This window comes from Drosophila sechellia, chromosome 3L (genome assembly GCF_004382195.2).
Source record: "Drosophila sechellia strain sech25 chromosome 3L, ASM438219v1, whole genome shotgun sequence".
In the NCBI taxonomy this organism is placed as follows: Eukaryota; Metazoa; Arthropoda; class Insecta; order Diptera; family Drosophilidae; genus Drosophila; species Drosophila sechellia.
This window is the reverse complement of record NC_045951.1, coordinates 15,572,879-15,596,881: the sequence shown is the minus strand read 5'-3', so window position 1 is coordinate 15,596,881 and position 24,003 is coordinate 15,572,879. Positions and strand designations below refer to the sequence as shown.

Sequence of the window (24,003 nt, the reverse complement as noted above, 5' to 3'; positions counted from 1 at the left end):
TTTATTGCCGGTTCACAGAGTTGCCACCCTTGCGTGACTTTTGTTATAGAGACGGCCGCCATTAGAGTTTTGCCGTCGCGTCGCGTTGTGAAAAGAGAAGAAAACCTTCTGAAAACAGTGCTAATAGGTAATACTTTCGGTGCCAAATGGAGCAATCCGATTGCGTTCTTCGCGTGCGATTAGCGTGCAGTTGATTTCGGCCGATTTGGCTTATCTTTGGCCGTTCATTTTGAGTTTGCACCGGGCTGCGCAAAAAAGTGTGCCAAAAGAGGCACTCAAAACCGTAGCTACGATTACATATCGTGTCTATAGCTTCTTTAATGTTGGTAAATACAGTGCATTGACGTGTGTTCCATCTGCAGATTAGGCTGCACCAGTTGCTGGATATCGCTATTGGATAAAGTTAAGAAAAGGAGCTGCAATATGGCCTCGCCCTCTCCGGCGAACAGTCCCATGCCACCGCCACAGGCGCCCAGTCCGATGGCCCCGCCCTCGCAGAGTCCCGCCCCTTCGCCGCACAGCCCGTATCCGCACCAGCAGCCGGGTCCACTGCAAGGACCTCCGCCACCCGGACATCCCGGTGCCTACGGACATCCCATGCAGCACGGACCACCCGGCCAGGGTCCACCCGGCCATCATATGCCACCGCACCACCAGGGGATGAGTATGTTCTTGAACAACCCACCACCAATCGCCTCAGTCGCACGTAATTATCCGTAGTTTTCTCAAAAGGTCCGCACATGGGAATGCAGATGCCGCCGACGGGTCCGAATATGTCCCCCTACCAAACCCACGGAATGCCACCCAATGTAAGTGATCCCCAAGTCTAGCCGTAGGAATCAGCATAGTAAGCTTACTTAGATGTCCCAGTTCTCAAATTAAATCTGTGCCATCTGGACAAACAGTAGCTCAGTACAAAACATTGAAAATATTTACATCGATACTTTCAATGTTTTTATAATCAGTAATTAGCAAGTTTTTAAAATACTTAATACGTTTGTAACTCTAAGGAAAGTCAAAATATCCTATAAAATCTACATAGTATTCTAAACGGTAGATTAGGGATTTCTTTAAATTTCTTTATTTACTTACTTTATATACAGACATGGAATGGGTACCTAACTATCTAAATTCCATGTTAGACTAAAATTTTTCTGCGGGATGTTATATGAAAAAGGTATAAACAATAGATAATTCCCGAAACTTTGTAAATAAGTATAGACATACTAAATTAACATGTAGGTAATCTGTATATCAATTTGTTTGCCACCTGAATGCTTAAAATAATTGGTATCATATGGTGTTGTCTTTCAAAGTCTCAAGATGGACTGGCTTTCCCGCCTTTTTAACGTGTATCGTGGAACAGCTGCCGGCGATTAAAGCTGGAATACATCCAAAAGCTCCCAATTAGCAGAGCTTCGAGCGCCAATTGACAGTGCAGCTGACCCCAAGCTTTTTAATTAAGATCATTGTTGCCTTGTCTAAATTACTTCTGCACCGGCCTTCCTCCCACGGACTCCTCCTCGTCTCCCTTGCGCAGAAGGTTTTCGATCTCCTTACGCAACTTCTCTGTGCCGGCGCAGATCAGATCCGGCTTCATTATGTCGAATGGTCCGCCAAAGGGATGTGTTACAACGCCTCCCGCCTCCTTAACCAGCAGGGAGCCAGCGGCACAGTCCCAGGGATACATGTCCTCAATGTAGAAGGCATCCAGATTGCCAGCGGCCACCATGCACAGCTCATCCACCACACAGGAGTAGGCAACAAGTCTGTGGATTTATGGAGATTTTAAAATCTTTTTAATTTAATTTGCACGAACAAAAGGCAATTAAAGCTTATCATTTAGCATTGACTGGTTAAGTACTCAGATACTTTTGTTTTGTTTATTGCACAGATTTTTGACCACTATATATATATACGAAGTAGATCCAAATTAATAAATTATTTACTCACCGTCTGGCTTTCAATCCCACATGGTAGATCCTTTTGATATGCTTGTTGGCCACCGAATGGACGTGCAGCAGGGACACTTCGTAGGCCACATTAGCATCCTTAACGCTCTCGCAGCTGCTCACGTGGATGGGTTTGCCATTGCAGAAGGCGCCTTGGCCCAGTTTCGTTGTGAATAGCTTTTTCTGGACAGGATTGTTGATTACTCCCACTACGATTTGTTTGTTGATCGCCAAACCGATTGACACGCAAACGTGTGGAATCTGCTTGATAAAGTTCGAAGTTCCATCGATGGGATCTATGATCCAGGTGGGAGCATCCGTCAGCTTTTCGGACACGTTGTTGTTCTTGGCCGTCTCCTCCTCGCCGATGAACTTGTGATCCGGATATCTGGCCAATATCTTCTCCATGAGAAAGTCCTCAATCTTGTTGTCGTAGTCGGTGACCACATCGTAGAAATCGCCTTTGATGGAGACGTTTTTACTGGCCATCTCGTAGCCCTCCATCAGGATCTCGCCCGCTTCGATGGCCAGGGGATGGATAAAGTTGTACAACTCCTCGATATCCGCTTGTCTCACTTCTGCCATCTTGCTTCTATGCGTATTTCTTGGGCAAAAAACGATCCGTCGCTGCTCAGCTCGCGGTGCCAACTAATCGGAGAGATTGTACCCCACTGGGAGTAGCTCCACGCTCCGGCTGATTTTGTCTAGCTGGCGCTGGCGCTGGAGAAGTGCTTTCTGTTCGGTTACAATTCACTCGTTCTATGATTGTTTGCCTGCCTCGCGTTTTTATGATCGCTGCGACATCGCCCCATAGGGGTGTACTAAAAATTGGCATCTCACCTGGCTGCGTGCCTCTGTTTTATCTCAATTGGTTTGATGTACACAAATAGACATACTCTTTTTTATCTCCACACAGACAGCCAGTCAAATAGTTGTAAAACCCGTTTTTATCAGCACTTTTCGACGCTCTGAGACTTTATTATTGGATGATTTACACACTCGAGCTATAATGACTTATACTCGGAGAAACCTTGCAGATATTATGTTAAAATTTATCAGAACTGTATTATGAAGATCAATCATTTGTCTTATTGTCTCTGATCTTTGCCTTTATGCTGTTCAAAACCCTTGAATGTTTTGTGAGTCAATAATGATTTTGTTTCGTTTACCTATGGAATTCTGAAATATGATTAACAATATTTGTATTGTTTCCATCATTTCCAATCTATTGAATACAGTTTTTTAGCCTTCATATCTTGAGCTTTATAATTTATTTAAAAGTATAGCCGCTAATTTCGTCGGCTGCTTCTATCAATTGGATTACATTATTGGCCAATTCTTCAGAGCTGGTGCACACACAGTCGGGTTTCATCACATCGAATCTGGCTCCGCTTGTGTGATATACCCTGCCACCGGCTTCCCTGAGGATTACCGCACCGCCAGCCAGATCCCAGGGCTTTAGATTCTCCACATGATAGGCGTCACATCTGCCGGCGGCTATGTAGCAGAGCGTGAGAGCTGCGCATCCAAAGCTGCGGGTGCTGAAAGCGGAATGCAGTGTAGATGATGGGGAATAGATTAGAGATCTCTGGGTCACTCACCCAGTCGCACTCGAGGCCAGCTTGTAGAGACGCTTCACGTTCTTGTCCCGCCCCTTGGACACCACGATTAGGGAGACCTCGTAGCACACCAGTGCTTGGTTTATCTGCAATTGTTTTCGAAAGTGCTTGGTTCACTTTTCTTTATTACCACTGAGGAAGTCTTATCAGCTCCAAATCCCTAAGATAATACATTATTATATAACTTTCGCGAAACCTACCTTTTTAGCGTTAGAAACCTCAATGGGTTGTCCATTTAAAAAAGCTCCATGACCTTGCCAAGCTGAATACAACTCATTTGCCGATGGATTGTAAACAATCCCCAGCACCAGCTCTTTGTTTATGGCCAAGCCCACGGAAATACAGCAATGGGGTATCTTCCGCACGTAGTTGTTGGTGCCATCAATGGGATCTATGATCCAAGTGGGGGCATCCGTCAACTCGGGCGGTGTCTTGGCGTTGGCCATAGCTTCCTCGCCTATTATTTTGGATTCCGGAAAGGCCTTTAGCAAGCCATCTGTTAGAGTCGCTTCTATCTGCTTGTCGTACACGGTGACCAAGTCATAGAATGCTGACTTGACTTCGTAATCGGTTTTGGGTTTCTGGAAACCCTCCAAGAAGAGAGTACCGCACTTCCTGACCAGTTCCACGGATACCTGGTAATATTCTTCAAGTTGTGCCTCGCTGATTTGGTAACTCATGGCTCTTCTATCGACTGATCAGAATAGAAACTAATATTTGATTTAGAAACACCACTGACATTATGGTAAAGCTTTCTTCGCAAGCTTTTTCAGATAGAGCCCCTGAAGTTCTGGGATACATATACATATGTACTTAGTTCGTTTTATTGTACTGGAATATCTGCGCGCAATCTAGTGCGCGATTAGAATAGTTTACAAGTGATAAATGTGGATACTGTCTTTGCATACTGAGCCATTAACTGTCTTTACTTAAATGTGTACTCTGTAATCTGACCGGCCTCTTCGATAAGACTAATCACATTCTTGGCCAACTCCGGCGTGGCGGCGCACACGCAATCCGGTTTCATCACATCGAATTTGGATCCGCTGGTGTGGCACACAGTGCCGCCGGCTTCGGTCAGGATAATGGCTCCGGCAGCAATGTCCCACGGTTTCAGATCCTCCACATGATAGGCATCGCACTGGCCCGTGGCCACGTAGCACAGGGTCAGGGCGGCACTACCAAAACACCGGGTTCCCGTGGCATTCGAGGCCATCTTGTACAGTCGCTTCACATTCTTGTCCCTCACTCCGGCGGCGTGGATCAGGGAGATCTCGTAGGCAATCACTGCTTGCTTGATCTGGAAAGGGGACAATTGGTTGTTAGGGAATATATGCGCGTAATTTTGGAGAGCTATTTTTGTTTGGTGGTATACCAACGAATGATATTGCCATCGGTGCACAGAACAAAATTTTAACATATTGTATTTTTCCATTCCAAAAAGTTGTAACAATTGTATGGCAATTTTGTTATAAAGCGGTTATAATAAATTATTTTATCAGATCTATCAAATTTCTCAAACATTCCTATCGAAATGCAAATTTAACTTTAGTCAACTTTTTTTTTTGCTGTGCACCGATAAACCTGATTGCAGGAATAATGTCATGCACCGTTATTTGTTGAATTTCGTTTATCTGGTTTGTCGCTATACATAGTATTGTTGCTCCCGGGTTATATAAGCACTCTCTTACCGTCGTCACTTTGGATGTGTGGATGGGTTCGCCATTCAGATAGGCTCCATGTCCCTTGTAGGCGGAGAACAGTTCATTTGCCGGCGGATTGTAGATAATGCCCACGACCAGCTCCTTGTTGATGGCCAGGCCCACGGAGATGCAGCAGTGCGGAATGCGGTGGATGAAGTTGGTGGTGCCGTCAATAGGATCTATGATCCAAGTGGGCGCATCGGTCAGTTCCGCCTGGCGCTGTGAAGCTGCCGACTCCTCCTCGCCAATGATCAGGGATTCGGGAAAGGCGGCCACCAATCCCTGGGCTAAAATATCCTCGATTTGCTTATCGTACACGGTGACCAGGTCGTAGAAGTCCGCCTTGACCTTGTAGTCCGTCTTGGCCTTCTGGTAGCCCTCCTGCATCAGAGGCCCGCACTGGAGGACCAGTTTGAGGGCCACATCGTAGTACTCCTTGAGCTTGGACTCGCTGACCGCGGAACTCATTGCTATTTCTGTTGGTTTCCGACTGAGCAGCAGAACTATATAGACGCGAGTCAGCTGTGGAATGGTAACGACGCCAGAGGAAAGCTTTCTGTCAGAGCTTTCATTGATGCAATAGAACTTTCGACATTTGGGAGAGCGCGATAGAGTTGCTTACGAACCGTTGTTCCAAGTTTATGGGTGTGATATTACTACACTAGTCAGCCAAGAATCAGAAATTACTATTGTTGTTAATATTTAAAAATACATTATTGCTAAGGAATTTCTCTTTGAAATTGAAGACAATATTTTTTCTATTAAAAGTGAATTTAAACGGCTGGTATAGATTTTATAAAAAACGTTTTTGATCATCATAGTCTGTACTATATTTTCTGTTATACGAATTTAAGTGTTTAAATGTTAGGATATATACCAATCTTTCTTCTATTACTGCGTATCATACATAGGATATATTTTCTTTATTAAAAAGATGTAAAGGTTTGTTTCCTTGATGTTGTATGATGGTTATTAAAGACTATCTTGTGTGTTGTAATTCCATAATTCGTGACTGGATGAACTGAGTTGATATATGCAAAGCAAAAAGACAAAAGAGCCAGCGTTTAAATAAGATTCTGTTTTATGTTGATCATTAGACTTTTATTTGTTGACGAAAGCTCTTTGCCTGAGGCTCACAAATCTCACTCTCCTCCCACATGCTTCTCCTGATCAGCCTTCCGAATGAGATGCTCTATCTCAGCTCTCAGTGTCTCCGTTCCGGCGCAGATTAGATCTGGCTTCATGATTTCGAAGGGACCGCCGTAGGGATGGGTGACAACTCCGCCCGCCTCACGGATGAGCAAATAGCCAGCTGCACAATCCCAGGGATACATGTCTTCAATATGAAAGGCATCCAAGTTGCCAGCGGCCACCATGCAAAGGGAATCCACCACAGCTGAATATGCCAGGAGTCTGAAAAGGATTCAGAACATATTAGAGTTGTATATATAATAGGTTACCACCACCTGACCTTCTGGCATTGGATCCCACATGGTAGATTCTTTTGATGTGCTTGTTCCGGATCTTTGGAGCGTGCAGCAAGCAAACCTCGTATGCCACATTAGCATCGTTGAGATGTTCACAGCTACTCACCTGAATGGGTTTCCCATTGCAACAGGCACCCTGACCCAATTTTGCGGTATATAACTTATTCTGTGCAGGATTGTTAACTACACCCAGCACGATCTGTTTCTTAATGGACAATCCAATTGAAACCGAGACATGTGGAATTTGTTTGATGAAGTTCGAGGTTCCATCGATGGGATCTATGATCCAAGTTGGAGCATCCGTCAGCTCTTTCGTTACATTGTCGTTCTTGTGTGTATCCTCCTCCCCAATGAACTTGTGATCTGGGTAGCGCGCCAGTATTTTCTCCACGAGAAACTCCTCTATCTGGTTGTCATAGGCAGTGACCACATTGTAGAACTCCCCGTCCTTAAGGGCCACCGCCTTGCCAGCATTTTGATAGCCCTCTAGGAGGATTTCCCCAGCTCTCACTGCGAGCGGATAGATAAAGTCGTATAGCTCCTCAATCTGGGACTTACTGGCTGCCATCTTAGTTGCTTGTCCAATCTGCTTATCTACCTATCTGTGTATCTTACAATGCTTTTGCGACTTCGTCGCACCTGTTCCGACTTCGTGTCGAGTGAATAAAGCACTGAGCACAGTCGTTAGAACGAGTTTTCACAGTTCAGTAACTTGGTTCACTGTGTGGCATTCGCTAACTGAGATTCCGGGCGAGTGAGAGCTTTTATTAATTTATTTGCACTTAATGTCAGCTTTTGTGCAAAATGGAATTTGCAGTACGTATATCATAATATTTACAAAATTCTTATCCTTCTTTATGAACATTTAAATAGCTAGACAATGTTTAAAGCTAGTTTTGAAAGCAGTTTACTATACTTGAATGTAATTGATGAAATCGTTATTAATCTAAATTCTTCTTTTTCAGGCACCCACACAACCCTGCATAGTGTCACCTGGTGGCCCACCTGGCGGTCCGCCACCTCCGGAGCGCTCGAGCCAGGAGAACCTGCACGCACTTCAACGCGCCATTGATTCAATGGAGGAGAAGGGCTTGCAGGAAGATCCTCGCTACTCCCAGCTGCTGGCAATGCGGGCCACCTCGAAGCATCAGCACCTTAATGGCAATCAGGTTAACTTGTTGCGCACACAGATCACTGCCTATCGGTTGCTGGCGCGGAACAAGCCCATATCCATGCAGATGCAGCAGGCGTTGCAGGCCGCACAGCAACAGCCACCGCCAGGACCTCCAATTGGGCCACCTGGAGCACCAGGCGGACCGCCACCAGGGAGCCAGCATGCAGGACAACCGCCCGTGCCGCCGCAACAACAGCAACAACCGCCACCTTCAGCAGGAACTCCACCCCAGTGCTCCACGCCGCCCGCAAGCAATCCTTATGGACCGCCAGTTCCTGGCCAGAAAATGCAGGTAGCGCCACCACCGCCACACATGCAACAGGGACAGCCATTGCCACCCCAACCGCCACAAGTGGGTGGACCCCCGCCTATCCAACAGCAGCAGCCACCTCAGCAGCAGCAACAACAGTCGCAGCCCCCGCCACCGGAGCCACATCAGCACCAGTTGCCAAACGGAGGCAAACCCCTGAGTATGGGACCGTCTGGTGGGCAACCACTAATAACTTCATCACCCATGCAGCCACAAGTGAGAGGGACACTGCCAGGAATGCCGCCAGGTAGTCAGGTTCCGCAACCAGGAGGAGGTCCTCAGCGACAGGTTCCACCTGCGGGCATGCCGATGCCCAAACCCAATCGCATTACAACGGTGGCCAAACCCGTCGGTCTGGATCCCATAACGTTGCTGCAGGAAAGGGAGAATAGGATAGCAGCCAGGATATCATTGCGCATGCAGGAGTTGCAGCGTCTGCCGGCGACGATGTCCGAGGATCTGCGTCTGCAAGCGGCTATCGAGTTGAGGGCCCTTAGGGTCTTGAACTTCCAGCGACAGCTGCGTATGGAGTTTGTTCAGTGCACGAGACGAGATACCACTTTGGAAACAGCGTTAAACATTAAGCTCTACAAGAGGACCAAGCGGCAGGGCCTGCGGGAGGCACGTGCCACCGAGAAGCTAGAGAAGCAACAGAAGCTAGAGGCTGAACGGAAGCGTCGCCAAAAGCATCTGGAGTTCTTGGCTGCAGTGCTTCAGCACGGCAAGGATCTGAGGGAGTTCCACAGAAATAATAAGGCACAGCTGGCAAGGATGAACAAGGCCGTGATGAACCACCACGCCAATGCCGAGCGTGAACAGAAGAAGGAACAAGAGCGCATCGAGAAGGAACGTATGCGACGTCTGATGGCCGAGGATGAGGAGGGTTACCGCAAGCTGATTGATCAAAAGAAGGACAAGAGATTGGCTTTCCTACTGTCGCAGACAGATGAGTATATTAGCAACTTAACTCAGATGGTGAAGCAGCACAAGGACGACCAGATGAAGAAAAAGGAGGAGGAGGGCAAGCGGCTGATACAGTTCAAAAAGGAGCTGCTGATGAGCGGAGAGTACATTGGCATTGATGAGGGCAGCATTGTTGCCGATATGCGGGTCCATGTGGTGGAACAGTGCACGGGCAAGAAACTCACCGGCGATGATGCCCCCATGCTGAAGCACTTGCACCGCTGGCTGAATATGCATCCTGGCTGGGATTGGATCGACGACGAGGAGGACAGCTGTGGGAGCAACGACGATCATAAACCCAAGGTGGAGGAGCAACCAACGGCAGCAGAAGATGCCACCGACAAAGCACAGGCGACGGGCAACGATGAGGATCCCAAGGATCTAATTACCAAGGCCAAGGTGGAGGACGATGAGTACAGGACGGAGGAACAGACGTACTACAGCATCGCTCATACCATTCATGAAAAGGTTGTGGAGCAGGCCAGCATCATGGTTAATGGTACGCTCAAGGAATACCAGATCAAAGGCTTGGAGTGGTTGGTTTCGCTGTACAATAACAATCTAAATGGTATTCTGGCCGATGAAATGGGTTTGGGTAAGACCATTCAGACCATTTCGCTGGTAACCTACCTTATGGATCGAAAGAAGGTTATGGGTCCGTACTTGATTATTGTACCACTCTCCACCCTGCCCAATTGGGTGCTGGAATTCGAGAAGTGGGCGCCAGCCGTGGGTGTAGTTAGCTACAAGGGCAGTCCGCAGGGAAGGCGATTGCTGCAAAATCAAATGCGAGCAACCAAGTTCAATGTGCTGTTAACCACATATGAGTACGTGATTAAGGACAAGGCGGTGCTGGCCAAGATCCAGTGGAAATACATGATTATCGACGAGGGTCACCGCATGAAGAACCATCACTGCAAACTCACCCAGGTGCTAAACACCCACTACATTGCCCCATATCGGTTACTTCTCACGGGTACACCTTTGCAAAACAAGCTTCCTGAGTTGTGGGCGCTACTTAATTTCCTGCTGCCCTCGATCTTTAAGTCCTGCTCCACATTTGAACAGTGGTTCAATGCGCCATTTGCCACCACTGGCGAGAAGGTCGAGCTAAACGAGGAGGAGACCATCCTTATCATTCGTCGTCTGCACAAGGTTCTTCGTCCCTTCCTGTTGCGTCGCCTCAAGAAGGAGGTAGAACACCAGCTGCCCGACAAGGTCGAGTACATCATCAAGTGCGACATGTCCGCGCTGCAGCGCGTTCTCTACAAGCACATGCAGAGCAAGGGTGTCCTGCTCACCGATGGTTCCGAGAAGGGCAAGCACGGCAAGGGAGGCGCTAAGGCGCTGATGAACACGATCGTTCAGCTGCGCAAGCTGTGCAACCATCCGTTCATGTTCCAGCACATAGAAGAGAAGTACTGCGACCACACTGGCGGTCATGGAGTTGTGTCCGGTAATTTTTCCTTTTTAATTCTTTGGTTTATTTATATTTACATTCGTATACTTTTCTTCATATTAAAGGTCCGGATTTGTATCGTGTCTCTGGCAAATTCGAGCTGCTTGATCGCATTCTGCCCAAGCTGAAGGCGACCAACCATCGCGTGCTGCTCTTCTGTCAGATGACCCAATGCATGACCATCATCGAAGACTACCTGGGATGGCGCCAATTCGGCTACCTTCGACTCGACGGTACCACGAAGGCCGAGGATCGTGGCGAACTACTGCGAAAATTCAATGCCAAGGGCTCGGATGTGTTTGTCTTTTTGCTATCCACCCGAGCCGGTGGTTTGGGTCTTAATCTGCAGACCGCAGATACTGTAGTGATCTTCGACTCCGATTGGAATCCCCATCAGGATCTGCAAGCCCAGGATCGTGCCCATCGTATTGGTCAACGTAACGAGGTGCGCGTCCTGCGACTAATGACAGTCAACTCCGTGGAAGAGCGCATCTTGGCTGCAGCCAGGTACAAGCTGAACATGGACGAGAAGGTCATCCAGGCTGGTATGTTCGATCAGAAGTCAACGGGTAGCGAGCGACAGCAGTTCCTACAGACGATTCTGCACCAGGATGACAACGAAGAGGAGGAGGAAAATGAGGTGCCCGATGACGAAATGATCAACATGATGATTGCCCGCAGCGAGGAGGAGATTGAAATCTTTAAGCGCATGGATGCAGAGCGCAAGAAGGAGGATGAGGAGATCCATCCGGGTAGGGAACGTCTGATCGATGAGTCCGAGCTACCCGACTGGCTGACAAAGGATGATGACGAGGTAGAGCGTTTCCACTATCAGTACGACGAGGATACCATTCTAGGTGAGTTACACTGCTCGCTGCTATTTAACCATTTTTCTTACGATAACAATTCCGCTTTAGGTCGAGGCTCCCGGCAGCGAAAGGAAGTGGACTACACCGATAGTTTGACTGAAAAGGAGTGGCTGAAAGCCATCGACGATGGCGCTGAGTTCGACGAGGAAGAGGAGGAAGACGATTCGAAACGCAAGCGACGAAAGCGCAAGAATAGGAAGGAAGAGTCCGACGATGATTCGTTGATCCTAAAACGGCGACGACGACAAAATCTGGACAAGCGGTCCAAAAAGCAGATGCACAAGATTATGAGTGCGGTTATCAAGCACAACCAAGATGGACGAACCCTGTCCGAACCGTTCATGAAGTTGCCTTCGCGGCAGCGGTTGCCCGACTACTACGAGATCATTAAGCGGCCAGTTGACATTAAGAAAATCCTGCAGCGCATTGAGGACTGCAAGTATGCCGATCTCAACGAGCTGGAGAAGGACTTTATGCAGCTATGCCAGAATGCACAGATCTACAACGAAGAGGCCTCCCTGATCTACCTGGACTCGATTGCCCTGCAAAAGGTATTCGTTGGGGCCAGGCAGAGGATAACAGCTGCAGCGGATGCAGCCGCAGTGGCAGCCGGAGATAACACGGGTGAAGCGCACGGCAATGGAGGTTCGGATAATTCGGACAACGACGACGACGATGGCGGCGATGACGGCTCCGACGACGAGGAGATTGCGACCACTTCAGCGGCGGCTGTCAAAATGAAGCTCAAACTGAACAAATCTCTGGCCAGTGCGCCCGCCACGCCCACGCAATCATCGTCGAATGTGAGCAGCGGAGCGGCTACCACATCCAAGAAGCAGACGCGTCGCAAGCGCTCCCAAAAGAAGTACACTATTTCAGACGACGACGACGATGACATGGACTAGCTACCGTTGGGAGTGATCTTCAAGCGCGGATCGTCGGATGTCGAAGGCATGGGCAATTGATTATTAATTAGTTTAAGTTTTACTTTCAAGGACGATGCTTACCAAAACCCTAGCGTTCGGGTTTTTTTAACCATCTAACCTATCATGCTATCAATTTTATCTATACATCTTTCCTAGTTGTATGTAGGTTCTCGATTAAGTTTACTATTCAATTATTTTCGCACACACCATTTATTTCTCCCAATTCTATTGATTGTATAATTATGTGCTTTAAAATAAATGCATACCTAACATAAAGTAAATCGAACAACTTGATATTTACGGACGGCGGATTGCTTCTTGAAAGACTGTTGGGGGACTAGTAACAAAGTTCTTATTTGAATCGAGGAAATAGTTTTAAATATATCAAAATAGGTCAATTTTCGTTTAATTAATAAGTTGTATTTTAGGAAGTCTAAAAGTAATTAAAAGTGGCTTCAGCATTGCTACTTAATACATCTATAACTACGCTTCTTCAATTAAATGCATACTTAAACATATTGATATGGTTGGTAAGACTAAAGCAGGTAGTGGAAGTACTCATCGCACATCTCGTGGACACTAGCGGTGTGCTCCTCGTCGCCGCTATCACTGCTCCGCAACGTGATTTTGTGTGCATTGGCGTACAAGTCGTCCTCATCAACAGCCGCATCGTCGGTTTCTATTAATTGTAATTGCAAAAGTGATGTGGCAGAAATGATAGTGGACGTAACTCCGTGACCTCACCTCGGTACTTTTGTTTGCGCCTCAAGCGTTGCTTGGAGCTTGAGAGCACTGCTTCGTCGCCCAGATCCAATTCGTTTTCGCGGGAGTTCCGGGAGTAACGAATTGGTGGCGCCAGAAACCAGTAGGATTGCAGGATGCCTTTGAGACCCGGCATTTGACGCAGTTCGGCCAACTTGAGCGGCTGCCTGGACAATGCTTGAAAAGATCGTAGCTGCAGTGTCACTGGTTGCGAAGTGCAGTTGATCAGCCTAATCACGGACTTTGCGGCTGTGGAGCAGACCATCGGATATATTTTGACATCAGGATCCGTAGGGACATTGGTGTAGGCCACTCCCAGCGATCTGCGGTTCAAATAGAACTCCAGGTGCCCACGCGTTCGATCCAAACAGACACCAATCAAACAGCCCTGCGAGAACTTCTGGCCGTAGGGCAGTAGCTCGCCACAGTGCTGAATCCTTCCGGAATATGAGAAGCCCCAGGACTGGGCATTGGTGCCCAGGGCCGAGACAAAGTGGAACTTGAACTGCCCTAGATTAACGCTTTCCGTGCCGATGCCAAACATCTAGGAAAAGTTGAAAGAAAAGGAAGGCAATTATAAAGAGAACATTATTTACATTGAACTTTAGCTGGCTTATCATCTAGTTGGGGTGTCTGCTGAGATTTCCTTCTCCCGCTGCGTCTGTTATCTTATCGCCGCGTTGTAATCTGTAATCCATAATACAACGAAGCGAACAATCAAGCCGTCTCCAATGGAATCGAGCACACCAGATGCTTGGTTAGTTGTGTTCTATTTTAAGGCGGCGACTTTGAGTGACATTCATCATGCTGAGCATCCCAACTAGTTGCCAAGCCGGCCTGATAACTAACCACATCCGTGCCGGCCAGAGTCGTGATTACGCGCATCTCCCAAAAGTGCACCATGTTTGTTTTAAGTGCCTGTTCCCCTCTCACAATCGCCGTGCCCTGACTGTAGGTGGGATGGAAGATGATGTCCCGGTCGGTGACCACGGCATCCGATTCATCAGTGGCGTGCCACCGCCAGGCATTCACGTTTCCGGGCTCATCCTCGCCGCATTGGCACCCGACCAGGTCGGGTATGTGGCCCTTGTGGTTGGTGACCTCAATGGAGTTGGGAAACGGACAATCGCAGAAGCCGGGATTGCATGCTTCTTGGTACGGGGGCAGCAGCATGTTGGCACTAGTTCCTCTTCACTGGTTTCCCTTCGGTTGCTTTGTAATGAATTGTGTCAGCCGTGTGCAATGATCTCGAGCAGTCGACGGACCACAAATGTTTCCAGTTAAACCAGCTGCAGCCTCATATATAAGCACATTACTCTGATCTGACTGAACAATAAACAAAACGATGCGTTGTAAATAGACGTCGGCATCGCTGCCGACGTCGCAACCAGTGTGACCGAAGGCCACAGTTCGGAACATAAAATATACTAGAAATATCTCAATTATGGGAATTATCGTCTATTTTATACCACTTTCATTTGTGGATTGCGAGTGCGTTAGAAAAAAAGAGACATGTTTTTAACTTGGTGTTTACAAAAGCTTATAAATCAGTATCAAAATCTTAAATGGGAATGTTGCTGGGCAACATTTTTAAAAATTTATTTGCGCGCGCTAACGATGGGTTTCCTACAAATGGCAGCCCTGATATCGATTTTCAGATGGCTTCGCAGATATGGCATCTCTTCCGCCTATGACAATCTGGCAGCACGCGAAGCCACAAACAGCGGCTTTTCACTACAATATTTCCGCAAAAAGTTGTAAAATAGATTAATTTAAGTGCTTAATACTTGTAAAAACAACTAAACAGACATGGCGGATGCCGCAGCACGTCAGCTGCAGTACGAGTACAAGGCGGTAAGTGCCAAATCCCGCCCGGGAAAACTTTTCCCACTCCATGCGGCGTCTCTGCAGAATTTCACAAACACGTTAAATGTATTTTCCATTTTTCAGAACTCCAATCTTGTGCTGCAAGCCGATGTCCGACTCATCGAACGTCCGCGGCGCGATGAGGCCACTGGCGAGGTGTGTTCCTTGGTGGGAAAGCTGGACGGAACCAGGATGGGAGATCGTTATCAGCGAACGAAGCCGGAGAAAACGGAGGAGCGCAAGGTGAAACGTCAGAAGCGCGACGAAGCCCAGTACGATTTCGAGCGGATGAAGGGCGCCACTCTGCTCTCTGAGGGCATTGACGAGATGGTGGGCATTGTGTATCGACCCAAGACCCAGGAAACTCGACAGACCTACGAGGTCCTGCTCAGTTTCATCCAGGAGGCTCTGGGGGATCAGCCCAGGGATATCCTGTGCGGTGCCGCTGATGAGATTCTGGCTGTCCTCAAGAACGATCGCTTAAAGGATCGGGAGCGAAAGAAGGATGTGGATAGTTTGCTGGGCGCAGTTACAGATGAGCGATTCGCTCTGCTGGTTAACCTGGGCAAAAAAATCACAGACTTTGGCAGTGATGCCGTGAATGCTTTGACTGCTGCTCCCAACAACGAGGAGCAGATCGATGAAACTTACGGCATCAATGTCCAGTTTGAGGAATCCGAGGAGGAGAGCGACAACGACATGTATGGTGAGATTCGCGACGATGATGTCCAGGATGAAGGAGAGGAGGCCCGCATTGATCACACACTGCATGCAGAGAATGTGAGTAATGTAGTTAAAATCGCTATTCCCATTTCTAATTCGTGTTTGCTTTCACAGCTGGCCAACGAGGAAGCCGCAAATAATGTAAAGAAAGAGCGCTCCTTGCATCCTCTGGACATAGATGCGTATTGGTTGCAGCGTTGTCTGAGCAAGTTCTACAAGGACGCCATGGTGTCGCAAAGCAAAGCCGCCGATGTGCTGAAGATCCTGAAAGATGCCGCCGACGATCGCGATTGCGAAAATCAATTGGTGCTTCTGCTGGGCTACGATTGCTTTGACTTCATTAAGCAATTGAAGCTTAACCGGCAGATGGTCCTGTACTGTACCATGCTCGCCTCAGCTCAAACAGACAGCGAGCGGCAAAGGATTCGCGAAAAGATGCGCGGAAATTCTGCGTTGGCCAAAATCCTTCGGCAATTGGATACGGGAAAGTCAGAGGATCAGGACGAAGGCGAAGCACGGGGAAGCAAGCGTGGCAAAGGCGATGCAGAGGATGGTGGAGCGGCGGCTGCCGGGCAGGTGGCCGGTGTGCGACAGCTACTCGAGTTGGAAGAAATGGCATTCACTCAAGGATCTCACTTTATGGCCAACAAGCGCTGTCAGCTACCCGACGGCTCCTACAGGAAACAACGTAAGGGCTACGAGGAGGTGCACGTGCCGGCACTGAAACCCGTGCCATTTGATGCCAATGAGGAACTTCAGCCTGTGGACAAGCTCCCGAAATATGTCCAGCCTGTGTTCGACGGTTTCAAGACCCTTAATCGTATCCAAAGTCGTTTGTACAAGGCCGCTCTGGACAGTGATGAGAATATGCTGCTGTGCGCCCCTACTGGAGCTGGTAAAACTAATGTGGCCCTGCTAACCATGATGCGGGAGATTGGAAAGCACATCAACGAAGATGGTACCATCAACGCGCAGGATTTCAAAATCATTTACGTGGCTCCCATGAAATCGCTGGTGCAGGAAATGGTGGGCAATTTTGGACGACGCCTTGCTTGCTATAATCTGACGGTCTCCGAGTTGACTGGAGATCACCAGCTGACTAGGGAACAGATCGCCGCCACGCAGGTTATTGTGTGCACACCAGAGAAGTGGGATATCATCACTCGAAAGGGAGGAGAGCGTACTTTTGTGAGCTTAGTGCGATTGGTAATCATCGATGAGATTCACTTGCTCCACGACGAGCGTGGTCCGGTGCTTGAGGCCCTGGTGGCACGTACGATAAGGAATATTGAAACTACGCAGGAGGAGGTGCGATTGGTGGGCTTATCTGCCACACTGCCCAACTATCAGGACGTGGCCACCTTCCTACGCGTAAAGCCCGATAAAGGCCTCTTCTACTTTGATAACAGCTATCGGCCTGTGTCCCTGGAGCAGCAGTATATCGGTGTGACGGAGAAGAAGGCCCTAAAGCGGTTCCAGGTGATGAACGAGATTGTTTATGAGAAGACCATGGAGCATGCTGGGCGCAATCAGGTCCTGGTCTTCGTACACTCGCGCAAGGAGACTGGAAAAACGGCCAGGGCCGTGAGGGACATGTGCCTGGAGCAGGATACCCTTGGTAGCTTTCTTAAGGAAGGATCAGCAAGTATGGAAGTGCTGCGGACTGAAGCCGAACAAGTAAAGAACACAGAGCTAAAGGAGTTACTGCCCTACGGCTTTGCCATTCATCATGCTGGAATGACCCGCGTCGATCGTACTTTGGTGGAAGATCTATTCGCTGATCGGCACATTCAAGTTTTGGTTTCCACCGCCACTCTGGCTTGGGGTGTCAATCTACCAGCTCACACTGTAATCATCAAGGGCACGCAGGTATACAATCCGGAAAAAGGACGTTGGGTGGAGCTGAGTGCTTTGGATGTTCTGCAGATGTTGGGTCGTGCTGGACGACCGCAGTATGATACCAAGGGTGAGGGTATTCTTATAACCAATCACAGTGAGTTGCAGTTCTATCTCTCCTTGCTCAACCAGCAGTTGCCGATTGAGTCCCAATTCATCTCTAAGCTTCCTGACATGCTCAATGCAGAGATTGTGCTAGGAACGGTCCAACATCTCCAGGATGCAGTTAACTGGTTGGGCTACACTTATCTGTACATTAGAATGTTGAGGAATCCCACGTTGTACGGAGTTTCCCATGATGCCATCAAGGCTGATCCTCTGTTGGAGCAACATCGTGCTGATCTCCTGCACACCGCAGCTTGCTGCCTGGAGAGGAGTGGTCTCATTAAATACGATCGAAAGACGGGACACTTCCAGGTTACTGATCTGGGACGCATTGCCTCTCACTATTACCTAACCCATGAAACCATGCTGACTTACAACCAGCTGCTCAAGCAAACGCTTAGTGAGATTGAGTTGTTCCGCGTATTCTCCCTATCCTCGGAATTCCGGCATATTTCCGTCCGAGAAGAGGAAAAGTTGGAGTTGCAGAAGCTCATGGAACGAGTGCCCATTCCCATTAAGGAGTCCATTGAGGAGCATAGCGCCAAGGTGAATGTTTTGCTCCAAGCCTATATCTCACAGTTGAAACTGGAGGGCTTTGCATTGATGTCGGACATGGTGTTCATTACCCAATCCGCTGCCCGTTTGATGAGAGCCATTTTTGAAATTGTACTGACCCGCGGATGGGCTCAATTGGCGGACAAAACGTTAACGCTCTGCAAGATGATCGACAGAAGGATGTGGCAATCGATGACACCACTTAGGCAGTTCAAGAAGATGCCCGATGAGATTGCCAAGAAGCTGGAGAAAAAACACTTCCCTTGGGGCAGGCTTTACGATCTAGAGCCACATGAACTTGGTGAGCTGATTAGAGTGCCCAAGCTAGGAAAGACTATTCACAAGTTTGTGCACCAGTTCCCCAAATTGGAGCTCTCCACGCACATTCAACCCATAACAAGGGGAACTCTGAGAGTGGAACTCACAATTACACCCGATTTCCAATGGGATGAGAAGGTGCATGGCCAATCGGAAGGTTTCTGGGTTTTGATTGAAGATGTCGACTCGGAACTCATTCTCCATCACGAGTTTTTCCTGCTGAAGCAGAAGTATTCCCAGGATGAGCACCAGCTTAAGTTCTTTGTGCCTGTCTTTGAACCTCTGCCACCGCAGTACTTCCTTCGCATTGTCTCAGACCGTTGGATAGGTGCAGAGACCCAATTACCAGTTTCTTTCCGACACTTGATTCTGCCCGAGAAGAATATGCCACCTACGGAGCTGTTGGATCTCCAACCGCTTCCCATTAGTGCACTCCGGCAGCCGAGATTTGAATCGTTTTATTCGCAACGCTTCCCGCAATTCAATCCCATTCAGACACAGGTCTTCAACGCAGTCTACAATAGTGATGAGAATGTCTTTGTTGGAGCACCAACTGGATCCGGAAAGATGACTATTGCAGAGTTTGCCATCATGCGCTTGTTCACTACCCAATCCGATGCACGATGTGTCTATTTGGTGTCGGAGGAGGCATTGGCGGACTTAGTTTTCGCGGATTGGCATAGCAAATTTGGATCGCTGGATATAAAAGTGGTTAAATTGACCGGCGAAACTGGAACCGATCTTAAGCTGATAGCCAAGGGACAGCTGGTGATCACTACTGCGGATAAGTGGGATGTGTTGTCGCGCAGATGGAAGCAGAGGAAGAACGTACAACTGGTGAACCTGTTCATTGTGGACGAACTGCAGTTGGTGGGTGGCGAAGAAGGTCCTGTTTTGGAAATTGTATGCTCTAGGATGCGATACATTAGCTCGCAGATTGAGAAACAGATCAGAATAGTGGCGTTGTCTGCATCGCTAACGGATGCCAGGGATGTCGCCCAGTGGCTGGGGTGTAATCCCAATGCCACTTTCAATTTCCACCCCAGCGTGCGTCCCATTCCGTTGGAGCTGCACATCCAAGGCTATAATGTAACCCACAACGCCACCAGAATTGCCACGATGTCCAAGCCTGTTTACAATGCCATCCTCAAGTACAGCGCCCACAAGCCGGTGATTGTGTTCGTCTCATCCAGAAAGCAGGCCAGGCTCACTGCAATTGATGTTCTGACCTACGCAGCATCGGATTTGCAACCCAATCGATTCTTCCATGCTGAGGAGGAGGATATCAAGCCGTTCCTCGAACGAATGACGGATAAAACTTTGAAGGAGACATTAGCGCAAGGAGTGGCCTATCTTCATGAGGGCCTATCCGCCTCAGATCATCGGCTGGTGGAGCAGCTGTTTGACTCTGGCGCCGTGCAAGTGGCTGTTGTCTCCAGGGATCTTTGCTGGGGCATGAGCATCTCCGCCCACTTGGTGATCATCATGGACACACAATTTTACAACGGTAAGAATCATTCGTATGAGGACTATCCCATTACCGACGTGCTGCAAATGATTGGTCGAGCCAATCGACCCAACGAGGATGCGGATGCCAAGTGCGTGCTGATGTGCCAGAGCAGCAAGAAGGACTTCTTTAAGAAATTCATCAACGAGCCGCTGCCCATTGAAAGTCATCTGGATCATAGAATGCACGATCACTTTAACGCCGAGGTGGTCACCAAGACAATTGAGAACAAACAGGATGCTGTTGATTATCTCACCTGGACGTTCCTCTACAGAAGATTGACCCAAAATCCCAATTACTACAATCTGCAGGGCGTCACGCATCGCCATCTCTCCGACCATCTTTCCGAGTTGGTGGAGAATACGCTGAGCGATCTAGAACAGTCGAAGTGTATTAGCGTGGAGGATGATATGGACACTTTGCCACTCAATCTGGGCATGATTGCTGCCTACTATTACATCAACTATACAACTATCGGTATGAAGCAGTAGATTTAAGTTTAAGCAATTGTCATCTTCATTTCCCTATCATTTTTTTCCCAGAGCTCTTCAGCTTGTCCCTTAACAGCAAAACAAAAGTGCGTGGCCTGCTGGAAATTATTTCATCGGCAGCTGAGTACGAGGATGTGGTGGTCAGGCATCATGAGGAGCAGGTTCTGCGCACGCTGTCTCAGCGACTGCCCAACAAACTCACAGGACCCAATGAAACGGCTCCAAAGTAAGCAGCCCATATATTTAGAATCCCAACAAGAATCTTACTAATGTTATTTCAGATTCAATGATCCTCACATCAAGACCAATTTGCTGCTTCAGGCTCATCTTTCGCGATTGCAATTGGGACCTGAACTGCAAGGCGATACGGAGCAGATACTGAGCAAGGCCATCCGCCTCATTCAGGCCTGTGTAGATGTGCTGAGTTCAAATGGCTGGCTATCGCCGGCTGTGGCTGCCATGGAGCTGGCTCAGATGGTCACGCAGGCCATGTGGAGCAAGGACTCGTACTTGAAGCAGTTGCCGCACTTTAGTCCCGAGATTGTTAAGCGGTGCACAGAGAAGGTGAGAAGAGCAGCATACCAAACTCTAGGATTATCTCATGTTTCGTTGTATATTTCAGAAAATCGAAACTGTTTTCGATATCATGGAACTGGAGGACGAGGATCGCACTCGCCTGCTGCAGCTCTCCGATTTACAAATGGCCGATGTTGCTCGATTCTGCAACCGGTACCCCAACATTGAGCTGAACTATGAGGTGGTGGACAAGGATCGTATCAACTCAGGATCAACCGTTAATGTAGTGGTTCAACTGGAACGTGAGGATGAGGTCACTGGCCCAGTCATTGCTCCATTCTTCCCGCAGAAACGCGAAGAAGGATGGTGGGTCGTCATAGGCGATCCCAAGACCAACTCCCTGCTCTCCATCAAACGGCTCACGCTGCAGCAAAAGGCAAAGGTCAAGCTGGACTTTGTGGCACCTAGTCCGGGCAAACACGACTACACTCTGTACTACATGAGCGATTCCTATTTGGGTTGCGATCAGGAGTACAAGTTTTCCATCGAAGTGGGTGACTTCCAGTCGGAAAGCGAGAGCGAGTCAGATTAGTTTTCTTAAGGATCATCAGTTGGACATGTCTGCGCAAATGAAAATCAATCATTTTACAATTTACGCGCATTAATTGTATCAATAATAATTTCGTGTACTACTTTAGTAGAAACCAAATTGTAACAAAATACACTGAGGATAATTATATAAAGTGTTCCGTACAAAACAAAAAGAATATAATTAAAACAAAATAACAAACATTGTTCAAGTTTCTTTCGTTATATTTCATAGTCAACAATGTCAATTCTTATATTTTTTAAGAAGCTTTTTAATTTCATATGGAACAATTCAAGTTTGTTATAATTTGTAATCTGGATTATCAAAATGGAACCGTTTAGATTTTAATTAATTAATTCGAATTATCTTCAATTCAATCATAAATATTTATTTGGGTTTTTATGTGCACATAGGATTGCTGACAAATAGATTAACTTGGAGGTATTTTCCCTGTATGGTGGACTTTGCTTTTAGCGGCTGACAGAAACTGCCGACCCATGGCTACTGCCACGATTGGCTCCTCCATTAGCGAAGCTGTTCGTGGAGCTAAAGTTGATTGTCTGTCCATTGGGAAGATGGTACACCTGACTCAGCGAAGCACCTGCCGCATTATTGGATCCAAAGGGGCTGGTGTTCTGGGACTGAGTGGCCGTGCTAGCGGAGGAGGCACCGAATGATCCATTGGCACTCTGCGACTGGAAGCCCTGAGCCTGCCCACTGGCGGCCGAGGATCCAGAGTTGAGTCCATTGTTGTAGTTGCTGTGGGCAGCTCCGTTGGATGCGGCCTGCTCCTGATTGTAACCACTGGGTCCGAGTGGTCCGAGCGGATTTAACTCGACGTTGGCATTGGCATTGCCGCCATCTGGTCCGGCACCAACATCAACACCCGCTTTGGTTCCCCCAGCGCCGGCCGATGTGCCCGCCTGAACTTTTCCACCTTGATTACCGCCGAATCCTGGATTTCCTCCGTATCCTGGATTACCGCCGAATCCCTCATTACCGCCGAATCCCTGGTTGCCTCCGAATCCCTGGTTGCCTCCGAATCCCTGGTTGCCTCCAAATCCTTGATTACCGCCGAATCCACCTCCAAAACCCGACTCTCCACCGAATCCGCCGCCGAATCCGGGATTTCCAGCATACTGACCACCAAATTGTCGTCCAAACTGACGCTTTACCCTCTTATGAGTGGCCTGGATTCCGGATCCAGGATCCAGGACCGAACGGACGCGACGCACCTGTGGGTTAGACTTGGGTTTGATGTACAAGGCTGATTCCACCACTACTTCCTCGATTGTGGCGCCCTTGGAAGCTGTAAAATGCAAATTTATATACTTTATTAATTATTTAATATTTATTTTATTTTCAATTAAAAAAAGTTGAATAATCGCAAGCTTATTATTAAAAAAAATTCGCAGCAATCTATAATTTTATTAAATATTTTACGCTTTGAATGAATGTACACATAAACACATAAATTTAAAGATAGATATGTATAGATAGATATTTATAGAATTTCAGATTTTAAAAGTATTTTCCAAATTAATTTATGAAGTTTTACAATCCAATTAAATCGAAGATTTGTAAATCCCGAGCGTCTTAATGTTTAAAATTCAACTTACGCAAATCATCATCGTCGGTTTGGACCTGCTTCTCGTTGCGCTGCCTTAGTTGGGGAAACGCCGACGCAGCTCCCAGACAGATGAGGGCCACAAATAGCACCGGAATTGATAGATTCATTTCGTGTTCTTCGATTAGATTGGTTGCCTTCTGGAGATCGCAGCTGGACACGTCCGTTGGCTGCTCCGCTTCGCGATCAACTGTTGGATGTACATATTTCAGCCTGTCCGCTCGGCCAATCGGCCGATCAACTCTCACTTTCAATCGCCGCAGGGGGCAGCCCCTTTGGTCTGGATGGCGCTAATTGCTTCTATCAATATTCAAGATGTTCGGCAAATATGAACAAAAAAATTAAAACCAAAACTGGCTTGTATAATCAAACGATTTTTGGCACATGTAACCGATGCAAACTTTGTAGGAAAAAAACAAAACGGGTGTACAAAAGCCGAAACCGGTTGGCATCCAAAGCTCGTGGAGGAACTAGTTTGGTTTTCTTTTGTTTATTTTGTTGCTTGGAGCTGCCTATTGTTTTTTGTTGTTTTTCGATTTCCATTTCGGGAAACAGATGTTGTCCAGAACTTTTACGGGTCCACAGA

General features: G+C 47.8%; 8 protein-coding genes across 10 annotated transcripts; 2 read left to right on the top strand and 6 right to left on the bottom strand.

Moving 5' to 3' along the window:
* The first annotated feature begins 38 nt into the window (after positions 1-38).
* LOC6605844 (ATP-dependent helicase brm) lies at positions 39-12,743 on the top strand. 3 transcript variants are annotated; one of them, XM_032718320.1, is made up of 6 exons: positions 39-127; positions 363-664; positions 733-809; positions 7,727-10,664; positions 10,733-11,524; positions 11,585-12,743. In XM_032718320.1, the coding sequence occupies exons 2-6, from the start codon at positions 424-426 to the stop codon at positions 12,439-12,441; spliced, it is 4,905 nt and encodes a 1,634-aa protein (XP_032574211.1). In that variant the 5' UTR covers positions 39-127; positions 363-423; the 3' UTR covers positions 12,442-12,743. The 3 variants fall into 3 exon arrangements, with proteins under 3 accessions (XP_032574211.1, XP_002030658.1, XP_032574212.1); XM_002030622.2 differs by having other exon boundaries at positions 721-809; XM_032718321.1 differs by lacking the exons at positions 39-127; positions 363-664; positions 733-809 and adding an exon at positions 7,551-7,577.
* LOC6605848 (inositol monophosphatase 2) lies at positions 1,122-2,768 on the bottom strand. Its single transcript, XM_002030626.2, has 2 exons — positions 1,954-2,768; positions 1,122-1,769 (listed from the first exon to the last, which is right to left on the bottom strand). Exons 1-2 carry the CDS (start codon positions 2,535-2,537, stop codon positions 1,487-1,489), a joined length of 867 nt encoding a protein of 288 aa, XP_002030662.1. The 5' UTR covers positions 2,538-2,768; the 3' UTR covers positions 1,122-1,486.
* LOC6605847 (inositol monophosphatase 2) lies at positions 3,191-4,278 on the bottom strand. The gene is made up of 3 exons (XM_002030625.2): positions 3,772-4,278; positions 3,554-3,657; positions 3,191-3,493 (listed from the first exon to the last, which is right to left on the bottom strand). The coding sequence occupies exons 1-3, from the start codon at positions 4,249-4,251 to the stop codon at positions 3,223-3,225; spliced, it is 855 nt and encodes a 284-aa protein (XP_002030661.1). The 5' UTR covers positions 4,252-4,278; the 3' UTR covers positions 3,191-3,222.
* LOC6605846 (inositol monophosphatase 2) lies at positions 4,380-5,767 on the bottom strand. Its single transcript, XM_002030624.2, has 2 exons — positions 5,263-5,767; positions 4,380-4,871 (listed from the first exon to the last, which is right to left on the bottom strand). The coding sequence occupies exons 1-2, from the start codon at positions 5,740-5,742 to the stop codon at positions 4,497-4,499; spliced, it is 855 nt and encodes a 284-aa protein (XP_002030660.1). The 5' UTR covers positions 5,743-5,767; the 3' UTR covers positions 4,380-4,496.
* Positions 6,338-7,444, bottom strand: LOC6605845 (inositol monophosphatase 1). The gene is made up of 2 exons (XM_002030623.2): positions 6,746-7,444; positions 6,338-6,687 (listed from the first exon to the last, which is right to left on the bottom strand). The coding sequence occupies exons 1-2, from the start codon at positions 7,327-7,329 to the stop codon at positions 6,417-6,419; spliced, it is 855 nt and encodes a 284-aa protein (XP_002030659.1). The 5' UTR covers positions 7,330-7,444; the 3' UTR covers positions 6,338-6,416.
* A 103-nt stretch (positions 12,744-12,846) lies between the features above and the next one.
* LOC6605843 (SPRY domain-containing SOCS box protein 3) lies at positions 12,847-14,594 on the bottom strand. Its single transcript, XM_032718323.1, has 3 exons — positions 14,074-14,594; positions 13,207-13,768; positions 12,847-13,141 (listed from the first exon to the last, which is right to left on the bottom strand). Exons 1-3 carry the CDS (start codon positions 14,395-14,397, stop codon positions 12,999-13,001), a joined length of 1,029 nt encoding a protein of 342 aa, XP_032574214.1. The 5' UTR covers positions 14,398-14,594; the 3' UTR covers positions 12,847-12,998.
* A 330-nt stretch (positions 14,595-14,924) lies between these two features.
* On the top strand, positions 14,925-21,994 carry LOC6605841 (putative U5 small nuclear ribonucleoprotein 200 kDa helicase). The gene is made up of 6 exons (XM_002030619.2): positions 14,925-15,078; positions 15,175-15,870; positions 15,928-20,671; positions 20,737-20,911; positions 20,967-21,249; positions 21,308-21,994. The coding sequence occupies exons 1-6, from the start codon at positions 15,034-15,036 to the stop codon at positions 21,791-21,793; spliced, it is 6,429 nt and encodes a 2,142-aa protein (XP_002030655.2). The 5' UTR covers positions 14,925-15,033; the 3' UTR covers positions 21,794-21,994.
* Positions 21,995-22,157: 163 nt separating this feature from the next.
* Positions 22,158-23,624, bottom strand: LOC6605840 (glycine-rich protein DOT1). The gene is made up of 2 exons (XM_002030618.2): positions 23,410-23,624; positions 22,158-23,099 (listed from the first exon to the last, which is right to left on the bottom strand). The coding sequence occupies exons 1-2, from the start codon at positions 23,525-23,527 to the stop codon at positions 22,261-22,263; spliced, it is 957 nt and encodes a 318-aa protein (XP_002030654.2). The 5' UTR covers positions 23,528-23,624; the 3' UTR covers positions 22,158-22,260.
* Between the last annotated feature and the right edge of the window lie 379 nt (positions 23,625-24,003).

Bases quoted from the DNA above. Each gene is read 5' to 3' on its own strand.
- LOC6605844 (XM_002030622.2), top strand. From the start codon at position 424: ATGGCCTCGCCCTCTCCGGCGAACAGTCCCATGCCACCGCCACAGGCG. The intron at 810-7,726 runs GTAAGTGATCCC...CTTCTTTTTCAG, and splicing joins CCCACGGAATGCCACCCAAT to GCACCCACACAACCCTGCAT. The intron at 10,665-10,732 runs GTAATTTTTCCT...TTCATATTAAAG, and splicing joins CGGTCATGGAGTTGTGTCCG to GTCCGGATTTGTATCGTGTC.
- LOC6605848 (XM_002030626.2), bottom strand. From the start codon at position 2,537: ATGGCAGAAGTGAGACAAGCGGATATCGAGGAGTTGTACAACTTTATC. The intron at 1,770-1,953 runs GTGAGTAAATAA...ATAAATCCACAG, and splicing joins GTGGGATTGAAAGCCAGACG to ACTTGTTGCCTACTCCTGTG.
- LOC6605847 (XM_002030625.2), bottom strand. From the start codon at position 4,251: ATGAGTTACCAAATCAGCGAGGCACAACTTGAAGAATATTACCAGGTA. The intron at 3,658-3,771 runs GTAGGTTTCGCG...AAACAATTGCAG, and splicing joins AGGTTTCTAACGCTAAAAAG to ATAAACCAAGCACTGGTGTG. The intron at 3,494-3,553 runs GTGAGTGACCCA...TTCCGCTTTCAG, and splicing joins CTGGCCTCGAGTGCGACTGG to CACCCGCAGCTTTGGATGCG.
- LOC6605846 (XM_002030624.2), bottom strand. From the start codon at position 5,742: ATGAGTTCCGCGGTCAGCGAGTCCAAGCTCAAGGAGTACTACGATGTG. The intron at 4,872-5,262 runs GTAAGAGAGTGC...TCCCCTTTCCAG, and splicing joins ACACATCCAAAGTGACGACG to ATCAAGCAAGCAGTGATTGC.
- LOC6605845 (XM_002030623.2), bottom strand. From the start codon at position 7,329: ATGGCAGCCAGTAAGTCCCAGATTGAGGAGCTATACGACTTTATCTAT. The intron at 6,688-6,745 runs GTCAGGTGGTGG...AATCCTTTTCAG, and splicing joins GTGGGATCCAATGCCAGAAG to ACTCCTGGCATATTCAGCTG.
- LOC6605843 (XM_032718323.1), bottom strand. From the start codon at position 14,397: ATGCTGCTGCCCCCGTACCAAGAAGCATGCAATCCCGGCTTCTGCGAT. The intron at 13,769-14,073 runs GTTAGTTATCAG...AACTTTTCCTAG, and splicing joins CTCTGGCCGGCACGGATGTG to ATGTTTGGCATCGGCACGGA. The intron at 13,142-13,206 runs GTGAGGTCACGG...TACAATTAATAG, and splicing joins GCGCAAACAAAAGTACCGAG to AAACCGACGATGCGGCTGTT.
- LOC6605841 (XM_002030619.2), top strand. From the start codon at position 15,034: ATGGCGGATGCCGCAGCACGTCAGCTGCAGTACGAGTACAAGGCG. The intron at 20,672-20,736 runs GTATGAAGCAGT...TTTTTTTCCCAG, and splicing joins CATCAACTATACAACTATCG to AGCTCTTCAGCTTGTCCCTT. The intron at 20,912-20,966 runs GTAAGCAGCCCA...ATGTTATTTCAG, and splicing joins CCCAATGAAACGGCTCCAAA to ATTCAATGATCCTCACATCA.
- LOC6605840 (XM_002030618.2), bottom strand. From the start codon at position 23,527: ATGAATCTATCAATTCCGGTGCTATTTGTGGCCCTCATCTGTCTGGGA. The intron at 23,100-23,409 runs GTAAGTTGAATT...TGCATTTTACAG, and splicing joins AACCGACGATGATGATTTGC to CTTCCAAGGGCGCCACAATC.